We start from the raw sequence: 15,474 nt of genomic DNA on the forward strand, positions 1-15,474 counted from the left end.
TTTGTGGAAGGTCAAATAGACGATTTGTGACGATCACGCGATGCGAACTTGTCACGCAATTTGATGCCTTCCCAGAGATCCTTGCTTACTTGGATGGCAACGAGGAATGTACATAAAAATGGCGGATTTTTTTAAACCGGTAGAAAAGCTTATGCTTATTTTCTGCTAGACTTTAAGGAGTTTCTTCACCTTGGATCACAAATTCAAAGTCGTTGGGCCCGAATATTTTGTGGTCAATAGTTGAGCTCTACTGGCGACACGGTTTTTTTGTTAAGTGCCTTGACAGTTCACGGAAAGAGTTGTTAACTGCTCGCTTCAGTAAGCATCGCTGGAATTTCTTCCAAGCTTTGCATTCTTCTCGTCATTCTTCCATTGTGCATTGGAAAAGCGGAAAGAGACATACTTAGGCTTTTATTCTGTAGAGATAAACTGGACAAATTTACCCTGGAATGATTACTTTGTTGTAGGTTTAAGCAAGATTAATTGATGGACTAATATCAACAAATTATATCTGTTAAATCAACATAGTTGTGTTTCAGCAGAGAGGCATAAACAGCTGGGGAACTTGTCTCGGTGGATGTATCAAAACATTATCATACTGCCGTTTTGTGACTCTGTTCTTACTTTTGTGTTAAAGCAGTTATTCTGACAAACAAAGAATTAAGTTTATGAAACTTCTCAAAACAAAATCAAATTAGGGTTTGAGTGACCAAACAGTAGCTACAAAGAGGCTATAAGTATGGCCCGGCCACAGATATGTGGTGGATATTCTGATACAGACTCTTTAGTGACAGAAAATGATGAATGTGGAGAAGAAGCTGAAATACCAGTGGCTTCTCAAGTGGAGGAACCATCAAAGGAATTGCAAGAAAAAACTAGGTAACAATGTTGATAATACAGCTCTGTGATAAAACTGCACAACATATCCCCTTGGGCTTAACTACCATGTAATGATATTTTGAAGATATTTTTGTACTGTCCCATGGACCTTCAAACATTGGGTCTACATGGTTTAGGTTTTAAAGCTTGGTCAATGAACAGGAAGTCACTGTCACTGATTTTCCCTTTTATCATAAAATTGATCATCAGATCTAGCACTTGGGTAGGGCATTTGAACACAATTTTGGTCCAAGAATTTGAACTAACCAATCTTCAAAAATTAGTTGGGAGATGTTGAAGCCTCGAATTGATCAAAGCCCAAGTTTTGTTGATTGAGATTGAACCTTCCCTCTGAAATATGCTGTTAGTACTACCCTCAGCATTAATTGATTAAATTTAACTCTCCTTTTTCAGCATCATTAAGTGGACCGGTCCCAATAAGAAGCATCCATTGATTAATTTCTCTCCCCATGTTTTATTACTGACTTTGCCTCCAGAATCAAAAGCAGAAGCAGGTAAGAAAAATCTTTGAATCAAATAACTCATATTTAATGTTAGTTTTATTGCTACAGCAGAGTCAGAGTGACAAGAATTCCTATAAAAATTGATATTCAATCTATGCCATATCTTTGAGTGAATCTTGAATGGAGCAGTTGACTTGTAACATAGCCAGTAAACCAATACAGAGTAACTGGTACAGTTTAAAAGCTGCCAGCTCAGACACACAACATAGATTATGATTAACTGAAGTTAAGATATGCCTGATGTTTAGCTCAGTTGTAGAATTTTAAGCCTGTGAGAAATGCTATATCAGGAAAAGTAGGATATTTGTCGAATCATACATGATTCCTACACAATATCATATTAAATTTGTCAAGATTTAACTCCCAATAATGTAGACTTTTATTAGAAGAGATAGGAAGGAAGTCCAGTAGAACCCAGAGGCTAATTAAGGGAATGGGTTCCCTCCTATAAGAGGCTTGAACTGATACAAAATAAAACAACAGTCAGTGACAGAATAGAGTATGGGAGTATTTTTTAGATCTTAAATAAATCATTTGAATCTGGGTTAGTGATGTTTATTTATCAGTAACCCGATCTTGTTACTGTCTTCCTAACAGAAAAATATCATTTGACTTACAAATTTGTCAAGACAGAATGCAAACTTGTACGAAGTATCTTGAATGTTCACTGCTTTAGAGAGGTAAAGATCTGAGGATAAATGGTAATCAAAATTATTATACTAATGGGTAATTATTATAGTAATTTCTAATTTTTGAAATGCACCACTGAATAAAGAGTGATTCTTACTAGATGCATTTTCTAATAAATTCTAAACTTAAGGAACATTTTATGAAATAAGCTGTTCAATTGTATTTGAACCACGTTTTGATTACCAGTACTTGCTCTATCAATCTACAGGTAAACTCCTTTCTTATTATAAAACATATTTAAATTTTCCCTCTTCAGGTTCATCCCAACAGTTCAAACTTTAATTTGATGTGGACTGGCTCACACATCAAGCCTCACACTCTCAGAGGTCTCCAGGATTTCCAAAAGATCAACCATTTTCCAAGGTATCAATGGTCAAATTTAATAATGGTGCCACATACTTTAAATAATAATGATAGATTGGGTGAAGGCTGTCAGAGCAATTGAAAAACCAAAAGGGAACCCTTGGAAAAAAGATGGACAGGAGCTACAACTCATTCCCAGTTGTCAAACACAGGCCAAGCCAGTGCAAAGCAAGTGCCCTCATTACTTTGCAATCCCCAATCTCCTGAAATTCAGTGAAATAGTTTGTTCTCACCTCTATCAGTTACAGTTACCCCTATAACCTATGCTTCTTTAGGAGATCCCTCTGTGTAGATGTCAATTTAACCACATCTAAGAGTGCTCTATTTTGAAATTGGACATTATAATTACACTTTGTTTTGGAACAGGTCTTATGAACTGACCAGGAAGGACAAGTTGTACAAGAACATTCAACGAATGCAACATTCAAAAGTACAGTACTGTTTACATCATCAGTCTTTATTTTACTTTGTCATAAATGTGTAACTTATCTCTAAAATATCAGGACAGTAGGTAAGAAACAGGTGATTGGATTAGTCAGAGTTATCAGGTAACAGCTCAAGTTTGTTATTTAATTTGATATTGTAAGCATCAAATGATTTTAACCAATTAAAAAGGGACAGAGTCTGAAATAAAATCTTCAGAGTTAAAACTTGTGGTAATGAGCATGATGCTATCATTCCAAACTAATAAGCCTATTGCTTTTTTTTCTAAGGGTGTCAAACATTTCGATTTCATACCAGAAAGTTATATCATACCTGAGGAGTTTAATGAGTTTAATGGTAAGTACTGTTTAGAAGGATCTGTAACACTTGATGTATGTTATGAACTATTATAAAATTGGTTTGTCTTGTGCATGAACCTTTTCTGTCAATCATGTGGATGACACACATTTTTCGATCACATGCAATTACAGAACATTGTAATATTTTACAATAAAAAAAAACTTTAACCATTATTCTATATACTTGTATCATTATCTTAGCGGCATTTCTAAAGGACAGAAGGCCGTGGATTGTAAAACCTGTTGCTTCTTCACGTGGCAGAGGAATTTATCTAGTCAATCATGTGAGTTTACTGAGGACTATTTGCATTATACATATGTTCTTGTTGGTCCTAAAAGTTTGTATGCTGATGTAACAAAAAGTACAATCAAGTTGCGTAATTACTTACTCTTACTTATTTCTTGATGAGTGGATCCTACTCAAAAATATTCTTTAAAATGAATTTTTCTCAATTTTCTTAAGACCTTTTTGTCAGCTCTGTATTCTAGAAACTGTAATATATTTCACACATTGCTAAAAGAACTCGTTGATCCTTCTTTCCAGCCGAGCCATGTTCCACTTGATGACAATCTCTTAGTCTGCAAATACATCAGTAATCCGCTGCTTGTTGATGGTAAGATTGATGTACTTGTCCTACCATTGGAAAAGACTGCTACACATGATGATGGATGTCTTGTCTACTGAAATTGGTCACCAGTTCTGCTACTGTAATTAATGTTTTCAGATCTTGTTACTCAATTAATATAATAGGAGTGCTAACCAATAACCACAAGTTCAACATCTCGTTAAAGTGTGAGCATTTTTACTTAGGCTTTACATTCTGAAATTACTTTATTTCAGTTTTCTTTTGAGAAGAAATTTTTGCTGACCATCAAAGGCAAATTGGACTTATTCTGTTTTCATTATATGACATTTTGATATTTGTGACATGCTATAATAGAATGATTATGACTGATATTTACAAGCTGTTTGTTTCTATTTTAGGTTTTAAGTTTGACCTGAGACTGTATGTTGGTGTGACATGTTTTGATCCTGTCAGGGTGTATCTCTATGAAGAAGGTTTGACAAGGTTGGTCATGATATTCAGAGAGTTTCTTACACCATGCACTGTATGAAATATAAATATGGTCTAGAGATGCAATATTGAAATATAATTGGGACTTGTCTCTTTCAGATTTGCCACTGTGAAATATGACAGGACGGGCAAAAACATTAAGAATGTTTGCATGCATTTAACAAACTACAGTGTCAACAAGAAAAATGCAGATTTTGTCAGGTACGTGTGGTAAAAAAAAAAGCTTTCTGAAGTTGGAGTGTCATAGGCAATCAATTTTTGTCAATGGGTGACTTAAACAACCTTACTTTTATGAAAATTTTTAAGAGCTTGGTACACCGCATTTTTGAGGCAAGGGGCTCCAGGCCAACAGAGATTAATTTCGTATTACAGGTTTAAAAAAGTTGGTGTATGAATCTATTTCTGATCTTCTCTTTGCATCTAAATGTTTATGATTTAGATCATCTGTATCCTTTCCCTGAAAGAAAAAACGATCTAAAAAAACTTTCTCACCAACTTAAAGATAAAAATTGGAATAAGTAGACATAACAGTAGTTGAACTTAAACTGTTAACAGACAATGAAAACCTTTATGTTTGTGTAATTAAGGTGTCCAGATCCTGAAGTTGAAGATTTTGGAAACAAGTGGAGCATGAGTGCCATGTTGCGTTACCTCAAACAGATTGGCAAAGACACCACAGGTATGCTAACTAATCAGAAAAAGTTATTGAGAAATAGCTAGTGAACTTTAGGATCACCAATATTGTTAATTTTTTTCATGTAGCTCTTATGATGAGAATAGAAGATGTAGTGGTGAAGACCATCATTGCTGGAGAGCTTCACATCGCCTCTGCCTGTAAAATGTTCATGCCCTATGCAGGAAACTGTTTTGGTAAGAAACCTCTGAGAAAGGTTTTTTGACCATTTAAAAATTTTGCTGCCGTCTCTCTGTTATTTTGTGTCTGTCTCGCTTTCTAAGCTCTTTTATATTCCAATTTAATGCAACCCAGCCTGACGAACTTAACCATTTAGTGTGGTTGAAATAAATTATTCAGCTGATACCTAGATCTTATCTCGTAGAAATATATGGCTTTGACATCCTCGTGGACGAAAATCTACGTCCGTGGTTGCTGGAAGTTAATTTATCTCCATCTCTTGCTTGGTGAGTTAAAATTTCATTTTATTCTTCAAGTTGTATTTTGATTGATTTTAACGATTTTATCGTTATTGTTGTGCTTCAAAAAAGGCAAAACAACACGTTTCGAGAACGTTTGAGTAACAGGATCAAACGAGCTGTTTAGGTGTTCGTTTACAATTTTAGGATATGTGGTGTAAATGTGTCTTGTACCTTTTACCTGTTTATTTTTTGTGTTTTGTTCGTTCGTTCGTTTTTAATTTTGTTTAATTTGACTCTCATATTTATAGTGACTCGCCGCTGGATCTGAAGATCAAGTCTCATCTAGTATCGGACATGTTTAATTTAATTGGTGAGTGATGCCTGGTGACAGCAAGAGAAATTTTCTCGCATCTCCATAATATTGTGCCGAATGTATTCTTTTGTCAAAATTTAAATTCACTAAAAACATCATTAGCGTGTCAGACAGCACCCAACTCTGTTACTTATTTACTTTGTTACACTACTAGGGCACCAATTGGGCTAGAAAACTCATGCCATCTTTCAACCAATCAGATACAGGGCTTAAACGAATGTTGGTGACTCGCATGGTTTTTCAGCCCCTGATTGGCTGCTGTGGTTACTTTACTAGCCCTGCTTGACTGTACCATCGTCGTAGTCTATTCTAGATCCTCGGCTTTGAGTTTCTATGTACTTCTTCACAGTAAATTGTTTGTTTGTAGGTTTTACAGCTCATGATCCAATGGTTCGTAAACTTCCTAACCGGCGATTTGTTGCTGATAATCCACCAAAAAACAGATATCAGGTAACAGATCTCTTGAATTGGAAACATCTTTCCTCAGCATAACGATTAAAGTCTACGTGTAAAATGTCTGTTCTATAAAGATTTATTTTGCTCCGTTTTATGGTTGGTTTTAAAGCCTCTCTTGGAATGCTTAACATGATTTCAATACTACAAGCTCGTTTACCTCTGAATTTAATAATGCAAAGTAATATAACTGGATAATTGTGTCAGAAAAAAAATGACCAAAAACATGCTAAACAGGTGGGTTATTTCATGAAGTCGAGCACCACTTTTGTATTGTCAATACTAATGTTCAGTAACTATACCGTTTTCCAAGTTTTCCTCTTGGTGAATTTCGTTCAAGTGGTCGTTAAAAACCAAGGAAAATACCGTCCTCTGACCAATTAATTTCATTTATATTGGTTTTTTAAGCTGAATTTCTTTAACCTGCTTACCCAAATTATATTCTTTATTTTACTCATTACCGTTATAGGTAACACTTGTTTTTCTGCGACTTTGTACCAATAACTCGAGTCCTCCATAGCCTAAAATTTGTTTTTTGATTATCTTTAACAATATTCGTTCAAAAACCATTTTGTATTTATACAGAGGCAGCGATCAGCCACAGCTGGTGGAGTTGTGATGCCAAACTCACGACCCTTGTCTTCAGGAACGAGAAGAAAAACTGAAGATGGTTTGTCAGCAGAGGAAGCAAGAATATTACGTCACACGCGCGAAGAATTCTCCAGGAGGGGTGGTTTCGTCCGCGTTTTCCCTTCCCCTGACTCCTGGGAGCTCTATGGGTAAGCAAAGTGTAAGCAACGTGTGCAGAGTTCTTTGCTAAAACACGTGGATTTGATGAGAAAATGAGGACAGATGAAAAATACCACGCATTTGTTTTGGGGGGTAGAGGGGAAATTTAAACATATCTGTAAGGACCAGTTTTTATCGGAAGTTGCGCGCTGAAGCAGAAAGATTTTGTACCTGTTCAGCAATCCCGAAAAATAATGACAAATATTCCTAACATTAATAAATGTCTTCATTTTATGAGTTATTGATATATTTTTCTTTCATTTTAGGTCATTTCTAGAGCATCGTACAACCCATAATCATATGTTGCATTCAAAACTGTTTCCTGGAAGGTAAACTAATCTAGTTATTTTATTTTAGATTTGGAACAATTTTCTGATTTGACCAATCCACACTTAATACTGAATATGGATTTATATGGCGCTATTCAGCCAATATTCCATAGCGCTTTACAATCATAATGCTAAGGTAAAGACTTAATAAATTTACAAAACAAAACAAAAATAATAATAATTATTATTAAATAAATACATATGTCAAAATCGATTTTAAAAGTGATAGGCTTCTTTAAAAAGACAAGTCTTTGAATTCTTCTCAAGAATAACTATTGATGGAGATTTTCGAATGCTAAGAAACAATTCACTCTATAGCCTTGGCGTTGCAGCACTGAACGCCCGGTCTCCATAAGTCCTACGTTTTGTCGGTGGAATAATGAGCAGTTAGTAGCTACACTTCAAAACGCTCCTGAGCACACAATTCGGTATGAATTAATTCGGTAAACACTGATTTTACAGAAAATCCTCCCTTCAAAGACCCAGTACAGCAAGCTTTTCCTCGGCAAGTGCAAGGGCAAGGTAAGTTTAACTAGTGCTTTATATTTAGCTTCATGTTTAAACTCAAGAGTACGTGTAATCATGATTTCACGAGGGAGTATTTTAGTCAAGGAGAGTCCATTTAAGTCAGGTTGGCAGGACAGATTTTGCCTCTCTAAAATATAAAAAAAATTAGTCTTGTCAGCGAAGTCTCCCATCCTTACATTTGTGTTGACATCGCATTCTTTTTCAGGAGCATAGCCTTGTACGGAGCTCCTCAGTCTAAAGTTAATGTGATAGTTGAACCTCCTGAGGTGAGAACAGATTCACTTATAATTACACGAGTGGCATTACACTGTTTGGAGTTTTGAGATGGTCCAGAAAATATTGTTAGCTTAGGAAAAATTACTTAATAAACAAATTGATTTAAGAAAGAAGTAGACAAGTCGCTTTTGTTTTAAGTGAATTATTGTATAGTTTTGACGGTTTCGAAAATAATGCTGTACAAAAGTTGATTTTAATGTGTCTTAGATATCCTTAGAAACTTGTAACGAAATAAATTTGACGTGCGGATGAAAATCAAGCAAATAAAGCAATTGCAGTTAAGAGGCCTAAAAAAATTCAGGATTAGAAATCCTCGCCATTCAAAAAAACTTCGTTAACGAGAAGAAGAAATCACATTTTAATTCCAGTATTTTTATCCCTTTTATCAGGTTTCAGGGGATGTCTCTCTTGGTATCAAGGAAAGACTTATTTGTTACGAGAGAAAACTAGACAGTTGGGTATGTAATACAACTTTTCCGATGTGAAATGAAAGTTCGTGAATGTGCAACAAATTGTTAAGTGGGTAGGATAATCGATCAGAATTTTAAGATGCTCCGTTAATCCTGATTTGTCCCCATGACCCTAGCAGTAAAACGTAAAGATAACATTTTCTTTTGTCTTATCCAATAGAGTCCGTCTCTCCTCCGAACGAATAAAGCCCTTGGCAGCACGACTCCGAGTGCAAGTAATGTTAATGTTTTGAGCTTATAGGAAAGTTTTTAATTTTTCTCAGGAATACTATGTGCGAAAACACTGCGTAATGTTGTCAAAATGCCACTGCTCTGAGCTCAAGTTGCAAATTAGTCCGAACACATTAAGTTCTGAGCAGTTTTTTAGAAGAAAAAAGCCATAGACGTGTTTGTAAGGAAGAATTTTACATTTGTAGATTTTTAGCGTACTATTTTATACTACTCTGTCTCGATATAAATAATTATTGTGTTGATTGTAACATAAATGAAATGTCGATGTGGGGAATTTTGGCGTTAAACTAATACTTTGTGATATCTCCACATTTCTCAACAAAATCAATCCATATCTGTTTTTACACCGTTTGTGGAAACATTATTGAATTCTCGTCACGTGATTTATTTAAGGTACCCCCAACACAAGCCAAGAGATGTCAGAGAAACCACGTGATACTTCCATCGCGCGCACTACCCCCGATGGACAAGTGGTGACGAATTACATGGAAGGAAAATCGGTTTCTTATCCTGGAGGTATGTTCAAGTGACTTGTGCTTCTTTCTTATTGGTCAGTACTGTATGAATTCCGCCAATAATCACAACTCAGCTAACGCGCGTGCGCAGCGACTGTTTTGTTCAATCGCTTGATTAGGACTGTTTTCGTTCCCGATGCCGACTCGTAGTCTAACTTATCAAATTCTTTACTTTTGTCTGGTAAGCACTTTGTGAAATAATACTCCGTTAAAAAGACAACGATCAATGCGATGCAACATTATCACAAAGGACTTTTTCGAAATTGATGATGCTAGCGGTATCAAGGACGCTTGTCACGAATAAACCTAATGAAGGCCTAGCTCCTTTTTGAGTTCTCTGTAGTTCAGGCGGAAGAGGATACTCGACTTTTTTCCTTCATTCTTCTTTTAGGACCAAAGCCCTCATTGGACTCAGAGGGAAAGGCACCGCCGTATCGAGTGTCCTCAGCAAGCCCTCAACCAAGACCCTTCCAGGAAGCCACGCGTGTGCAGAAGCCACCACTACCAAGCAGCGGCGAAACAGTGTCAAAACGTGTCTTATCCGCGCAGCCGCGATACCAACCAATCAGAGTGGAGGAAATCATGGCAAAGGCGGGAACCCTGACGTAAGTGTTGGAGTTTGTAGTATACCGTTATCGAGTCCATGGCTACTGCAGACTTAAACATGAAGTTTGATTGTGCTTGGTGTCTCATTCTTCTAAAAATTCCTCCTGAGATTTGGTTGATATGTTTTGGCTGCTCGTGAATCCCGCCTTCTCTGAAGGGAGTGACGGAGCTGTTATATTTATATTTACAGGAAGCTGCAAGCCAGGCAGGCATTTGCAATGTATTTACAAAGAGTTCAACAAAGACTGATGCACGAGACAAGGTATGAATTCAACCCGAGAAAGCACCTCTTTCTGACTGAAAATATTATATTTGCACCGTTTTGTAATTACAGGCAGTTTTTAGGGGAGTAGCATGCCCGTGTGGCTTAAGGCGCCAAATTTGCAGACGGGAGCTTCCAGATTCACGCTTTCAAGTTGTACACTCAGTTGGGTTGTTTCTCGGTGGTCTAGAGTTCATCTCTTCCGCTTCGCCATTCGTTGTTGATTGTTTCTGGACAAATTTCATTGAATTTTCTCTAATTTAGCCGAACATATTCAGATTCTGGAGGTGAAGATGTCAGCTATTGCGTTTTTCTTTTGTTTTCTTTGTCAGCTATGACTCAGATGATTCCAGAGATAGTAGAGAATCCAAACAAGACGACCAAATGGTTTGTGCAGTTTACATTGAATGTCTCAATAAAAACTAAAATTTTGCAGCGGTATTACAACACAAAAGAACGTCCAGCCTGCTTCTTTCCTTTTTTTCCCTTCGATATCACTACACAGCTTCCCTTTTATGTTGTGCAGAGACTGAGAATAGGAGAATCTCTTTCATTTCATATTGTTATTTTCAGAACTTGGTGATTCGTTTCCTGAAGAAGGCAGCGAGCAATTTACAACAGCCTTTCAAAGTTGTTGTACCGAGCCACAAGTTACCGTTACATGACAGGTGAGATACCGCTTGGACCGATGATTATCTTGGGAAAATTTTGAAGAAAAACGATCGTCAATTTAGAGGAAATTCAGTTAGTTTCAAATGAACGAGTTGAAGCCAAAGGCTGATTAGAAGGCCAGTCGTCGTCAAAATTTCAGCACACCACTTTATTTAACATTTTTGACTGTTAGATAATCGACTCGCTCTCTCAAGTTCAGTTTTTATTCTTCTCCGAATGTGCTGTCGTGAGATGAGCTCGGGCTCATTTCCTGAACATCGGCTAATTGTTGCGCCAAGCGATCCACTTGTGTAGGTATCAGGTAGTTAAGACTCGTCTGTAAGGGTTAACCTTTCTTCGAAATACAAAATTCAAGTCAGCTAAGGCTAGGTTAAGTCTTCAGCTGGTGAGCTGATAATGTGAATTTTTCAGTGCGGAGAACGTTTTGCATCTGTTGTCCAGGGAAGAAGTGTGTTCATGCGCTTTTCCTTTTCTTTCAGGCGGAGAATTTTGGCTAAACAGCTCGGGGATTTCGTCCGCGTCTATGGAAAGGTTTACTTCTCTTTACTTAATATGGAAATACGTTAGGGCTCGTACGTCTTATCACCATCCTTGTTTTTTTTCTCTTTTTTTTCTATCAAATCCTGTTTTCTCCTTTCATTGTCTATTCATCCAAACTAGCTAGGTTACAGGCTTCTGATCATACCTAGAGCGGTGTGTGATATGACACCCATTCCCAAGAACCAGAAAATGTACAGTAACCTTACAGAAATTGAAAGTACAATTTGTCTATATTTTACAGCTTTTGAAATGATATTTGTCAACAGGAGACCATGCAATTTCAAAAGCGACTAGAAATCAACCGCACGTATGGGCTATCAAGAAGCAACTCCTTCACCGGTGAAATCCCGGATGAAGAGTTCAAGGTCTTTATGGCAATTGCAAGGTAAGGATGCATACTGAAAGAGATCTGAAAATTCTAACTACGAGGAAAAAATGTGAAAAAACTTGATTGCTCCATTTCTACAGCGAGACAGAGTTGGAAGATCTTTTAACTACGTATACCAAATTGAACAAAAACGCCAGCGTGTTTCTAGGAGGCCGGCCAGAGAGGAGCTCGGAAGAGAGTTCAACTAAGGCACCTTCAAACGACTCTGGTCTGCACAAGAGAAAAGAAGGAGACAGGTACTCCAGGAGGTAAATATGGCGATTTGTTGTTTCGTTGATGTCAGAAGCTCCCAGTTCAGTGACTGTAGTTGTTTTTTCACTTGTCACAACTAAGGAACTAATCTTTGTCTAAGGATTGAGTTAATTTCTCTCTGCATGTTTCTACAGCTCAAATCCCACCCCGGATGGGGACTTCATCAGGCCCACAGAGGACCTCAGCAGCACGGGACCCATGGTCACAGATCGACACGCACGGGCGCTAACAGCTGTTTCAGCGTATGGCACCTCGGTGGCCCTTAACAAGACCCGACACAGGCCAATGTCGGCCAAGGTTGCAGGTTCACCAGGTAGGTTGAAAGTGGTAGGCCAGAATTTTTTAATTTTTCATGTTTTAGGGTGAAAATGTTTTTGTGATAAGATTCAATTGATGAATTGATTTGTGTGTCTTATAATTCTTCTTTTGCTGGAGACTCGACCCGACATACTTATGACATAGCTTGTCTCCTATTAGCTAGTAACCAGATTCCGAAAATTTAACTCAGTTCGCCACAACAGGTTTAGTAGAACTTAAGACTTCTGTTACCCAACTTTTAGACAGGCTGACGTGTTAACTTATTCACACATTTTTCATCAGGAGCTGATAGAATAAATCAGGTTGGTCGTCCTGTGTCAGCCAAGCCATACTCACGTTTCACGAAAACGGATGAAGACTCTGGTGACCCTAGGAGCTTGGTTGGAGGTAAGAGATCATGTGACTTGCCAAGATGAGATCTCTCTCTTAATAACCTTACCCAAGTGTTTTCTCAACTGTTTGCGTAACTGATTACTCAGGACTTTTAAAGCTCGGAGAAAATTAAGTTTTTGTGCCAGGTAAAGATCTCTTGCAAGCGAACCTAGAGGTCTGGGTCGAGTTCACGAAGGCGAGGTTTACTGCCAAACTTCTCAAGAAAAATAATCTCTTATATATCGAACACGTGCTATTGTAACATGCTTTTGTTCAACGTGTTTACAGCTCATACTCACAGTGTCCAGCGGAGTCGCGTTTCCTCGGCACCAGTCCGACGCCTCAGTCAAGGATCAGACAATGAGCCCAAAGGTTTGATAAAACCTGATTGATTTTAAGTTACTAAATTGAAACAAAACTTCCAAGACAAGAACTTTTGGCGTGATATATTTTCGTTGAGTAAATTTGTCCCCAGTTTAGAAAAATTCAGCTCAGTTCTTGCGATGATGCATGCGTAAAAAAACCTTTTTATATATATTTTTTGCCGTCGTTCAAATATAAACCATTTAATAATAGATCAACGGAAGTATTCATTTTTCTGTGGCTTTCCCCAACACAAATTCCGTTTGGTAATAGGTAATTTAATACTTCGCTTAGTTACCATCTTAAACTGAAATGAATTTAATTCATTACTAAAGGTCCCAGTGTTGCTGATGAGCATGCAGTCACCTCTGCTCTTCAGCGGTTGGCCAAACGACAGGCTGCGCGACAGTATTCTGCACACAACACTTCTGGCCGCAGTGGAAGTAACTGGGACGAATTGTTTAAAAAGATGGACTTCAATCACGAGGTCGAAGTTACCTCCCCTCTCAATGTAGATGAGTTCATCAGTGTCCGTGACGACTCCACCAATCCGTGGTCACATCCTGACGGGAAAGCACCACGATCTGCTCACAGACCACATGACCGACATGCAAGTGCGAACGCCACGTTCGAAACATTTGTCAACCACGACCAACAGCTTGACGGCAGTCATAGTCACGTGGTTTGGTTTAACAGTGCTGCTGACCAAGGCCGTTCCTATACTGCAGGTGCACGCTCTTCTGACGAGAAAACTATTCATGTTGACTTGAAAAGAGAGTACGACAAGACACAAGAAGTGGAAAGACAGGAGAGAAAAACAGCTGGCGAAGCAGTTAGAGGTCCAGCTGTTTCAAGAGAGGAGTATAACAGACAAATGAAAGTCTTAAGTCAGAAACTTTCCGAAGAGAAGGTTCGCCTACAGATGCAGTTACAGCAATATCCATGCTTGCCACGCCCACCAGCTGCTCGACCGAACCCAGGCCCCAAGAAAGTTCTTAGCCACAACAGAATGATTAGGTAAATCACACATTATTGAAACCCTAGGCCGTTAAACGAAGTTTTGCTGCTTTTTAAGCAAAATCAAGTTCTACACCATCTCCAATTTAACCAAACTGTTTATTTAACTATCGATTTTTAAGTACAGTGTTAATTTACTCTCAACAAACAATTGTTTCATTTGTTTTTGTTTTGTTTATTGACATTTAGGTTGGCTGCTTCCAATCCTCCGCCCGTTTTTGACGTCATCACTGGTATGACAGACCTTCCAAATGGTGATTCTCTGTGATATCAGTGCTAAACTTCCTCATGTTAATTATCAACTTGTCGTCACAAAGGAAGTTGTCTGAAGGAGGATTCGTCCAGACGTGAAGAAACATTTTACCACTCGGAACTCATTTTAGCAGCGAATTATGTTACTTTTGTATGTAAAGTCAGTTGCGCGCAATTAAACGTGGATGTCCCTGTAATTGAACTGACTTTTTAAGTCTTGAGTTCAGGAGAATTGCCAGGTTTCGTACGTAAAATCACAAGAAAAACTACTCATTAAGTTCATCGCACATTTTTATTTCAATAAATTAACAATTTCTGCGATGGGAAACCAAACCAATCAGAAAGTCAGTATTTAAATAAAGTTATCCTAAAGTCAAACTGGCTTCATTAAGTTTCACAACTTTTTTCTGTAAATGCCAGTTGTTCGAAGTAAACGTGACTTGTTGGTTGAAGAAAACGCTCTGGAAAACCCCGTGCCATGCCACGCCGGCTCCGTGTCATTTACTAACAATTTACGGAATTTCAACTCCAAAATGTAAAATCCGACCCAACAATCTATGAATTATAAATCAGTTGCAACTGTCGCGACAACAAAATATGAGACTTCAACTCCCAGATGTGATTGTGATTGGCATTTAAATTCTTTTTCAATCAATACATACCCCTGCAAATGAGTCATGAGAAGACACAAACTCATCAATTAGAGGGTGTAATCTTAATAAAACACCAAATTGACAACACTATTACACTTTGAAGGAGATAACTTATCAGATCTTGGGAGTTAAAGTGTTAAACATAACCTTTTCATTAGTGATGGAAATTTTCAAATATGTCCAAGAGAGTTACTGGCATTAGTTGTCGAAACAGAAAGCCAGTCGTGGAATATTATTCCTTCGCATTTAAAACAAGGTTTTGGTTGACATGGTAGTTAACTACATGGAAAGTGATTTTTGCTACCGTGAGAATTAGTAGGGGTGACAGCAATAAGTAAAGTCAGGTGGTGATTCCCACAAACAAAACTTAACTTCGGTGTGATCAAGGTCGATTACCTTACTACTT

At 37.7% G+C, this 15,474-nt stretch overlaps 1 protein-coding gene across 2 annotated transcripts; it reads left to right on the forward strand.

Moving 5' to 3' along the window:
• Nucleotides 1-114: 114 nt before the first annotated feature.
• On the forward strand, nt 115-14,935 carry LOC131791997 (tubulin polyglutamylase TTLL5). Of its 2 annotated transcripts, XM_059109356.2 has the most exons (35): nt 115-879; nt 1,294-1,394; nt 2,001-2,083; nt 2,350-2,456; nt 2,823-2,886; nt 3,170-3,236; nt 3,440-3,522; nt 3,783-3,852; nt 4,224-4,308; nt 4,414-4,515; nt 4,902-4,993; nt 5,077-5,184; nt 5,373-5,454; nt 5,718-5,779; nt 6,150-6,232; nt 6,821-7,014; nt 7,291-7,353; nt 7,816-7,875; nt 8,087-8,147; nt 8,547-8,615; nt 8,788-8,842; nt 9,252-9,374; nt 9,765-9,978; nt 10,170-10,241; nt 10,574-10,628; nt 10,815-10,909; nt 11,393-11,444; nt 11,720-11,838; nt 11,922-12,089; nt 12,228-12,264; nt 12,322-12,406; nt 12,694-12,798; nt 13,072-13,155; nt 13,482-14,163; nt 14,353-14,935. In XM_059109356.2, the coding sequence occupies exons 1-35, from the start codon at nt 740-742 to the stop codon at nt 14,429-14,431; spliced, it is 3,801 nt and encodes a 1,266-aa protein (XP_058965339.2). In that variant the 5' UTR covers nt 115-739; the 3' UTR covers nt 14,432-14,935. The 2 variants fall into 2 exon arrangements, with proteins under 2 accessions (XP_058965339.2, XP_058965337.2); XM_059109354.2 differs by having other exon boundaries at nt 12,228-12,406.
• Nucleotides 14,936-15,474: the final 539 nt, after the last annotated feature.

Source organism: Pocillopora verrucosa, chromosome 7 (genome assembly GCF_036669915.1).
Source record: "Pocillopora verrucosa isolate sample1 chromosome 7, ASM3666991v2, whole genome shotgun sequence".
Taxonomy (NCBI): domain Eukaryota; kingdom Metazoa; phylum Cnidaria; class Anthozoa; order Scleractinia; family Pocilloporidae; genus Pocillopora; species Pocillopora verrucosa.

Coding starts and splice junctions, on each gene's coding strand:
- LOC131791997 (XM_059109354.2), top strand. CDS start 740: ATGGCCCGGCCACAGATATGTGGTGGATATTCTGATACAGACTCTTTA. Junction 7,354..7,815: donor TCAAAACTGTTTCCTGGAAG/GTAAACTAATCT, acceptor CTGATTTTACAG/AAAATCCTCCCTTCAAAGAC. Junction 11,445..11,719: donor TCGTCCGCGTCTATGGAAAG/GTTTACTTCTCT, acceptor ATTTGTCAACAG/GAGACCATGCAATTTCAAAA.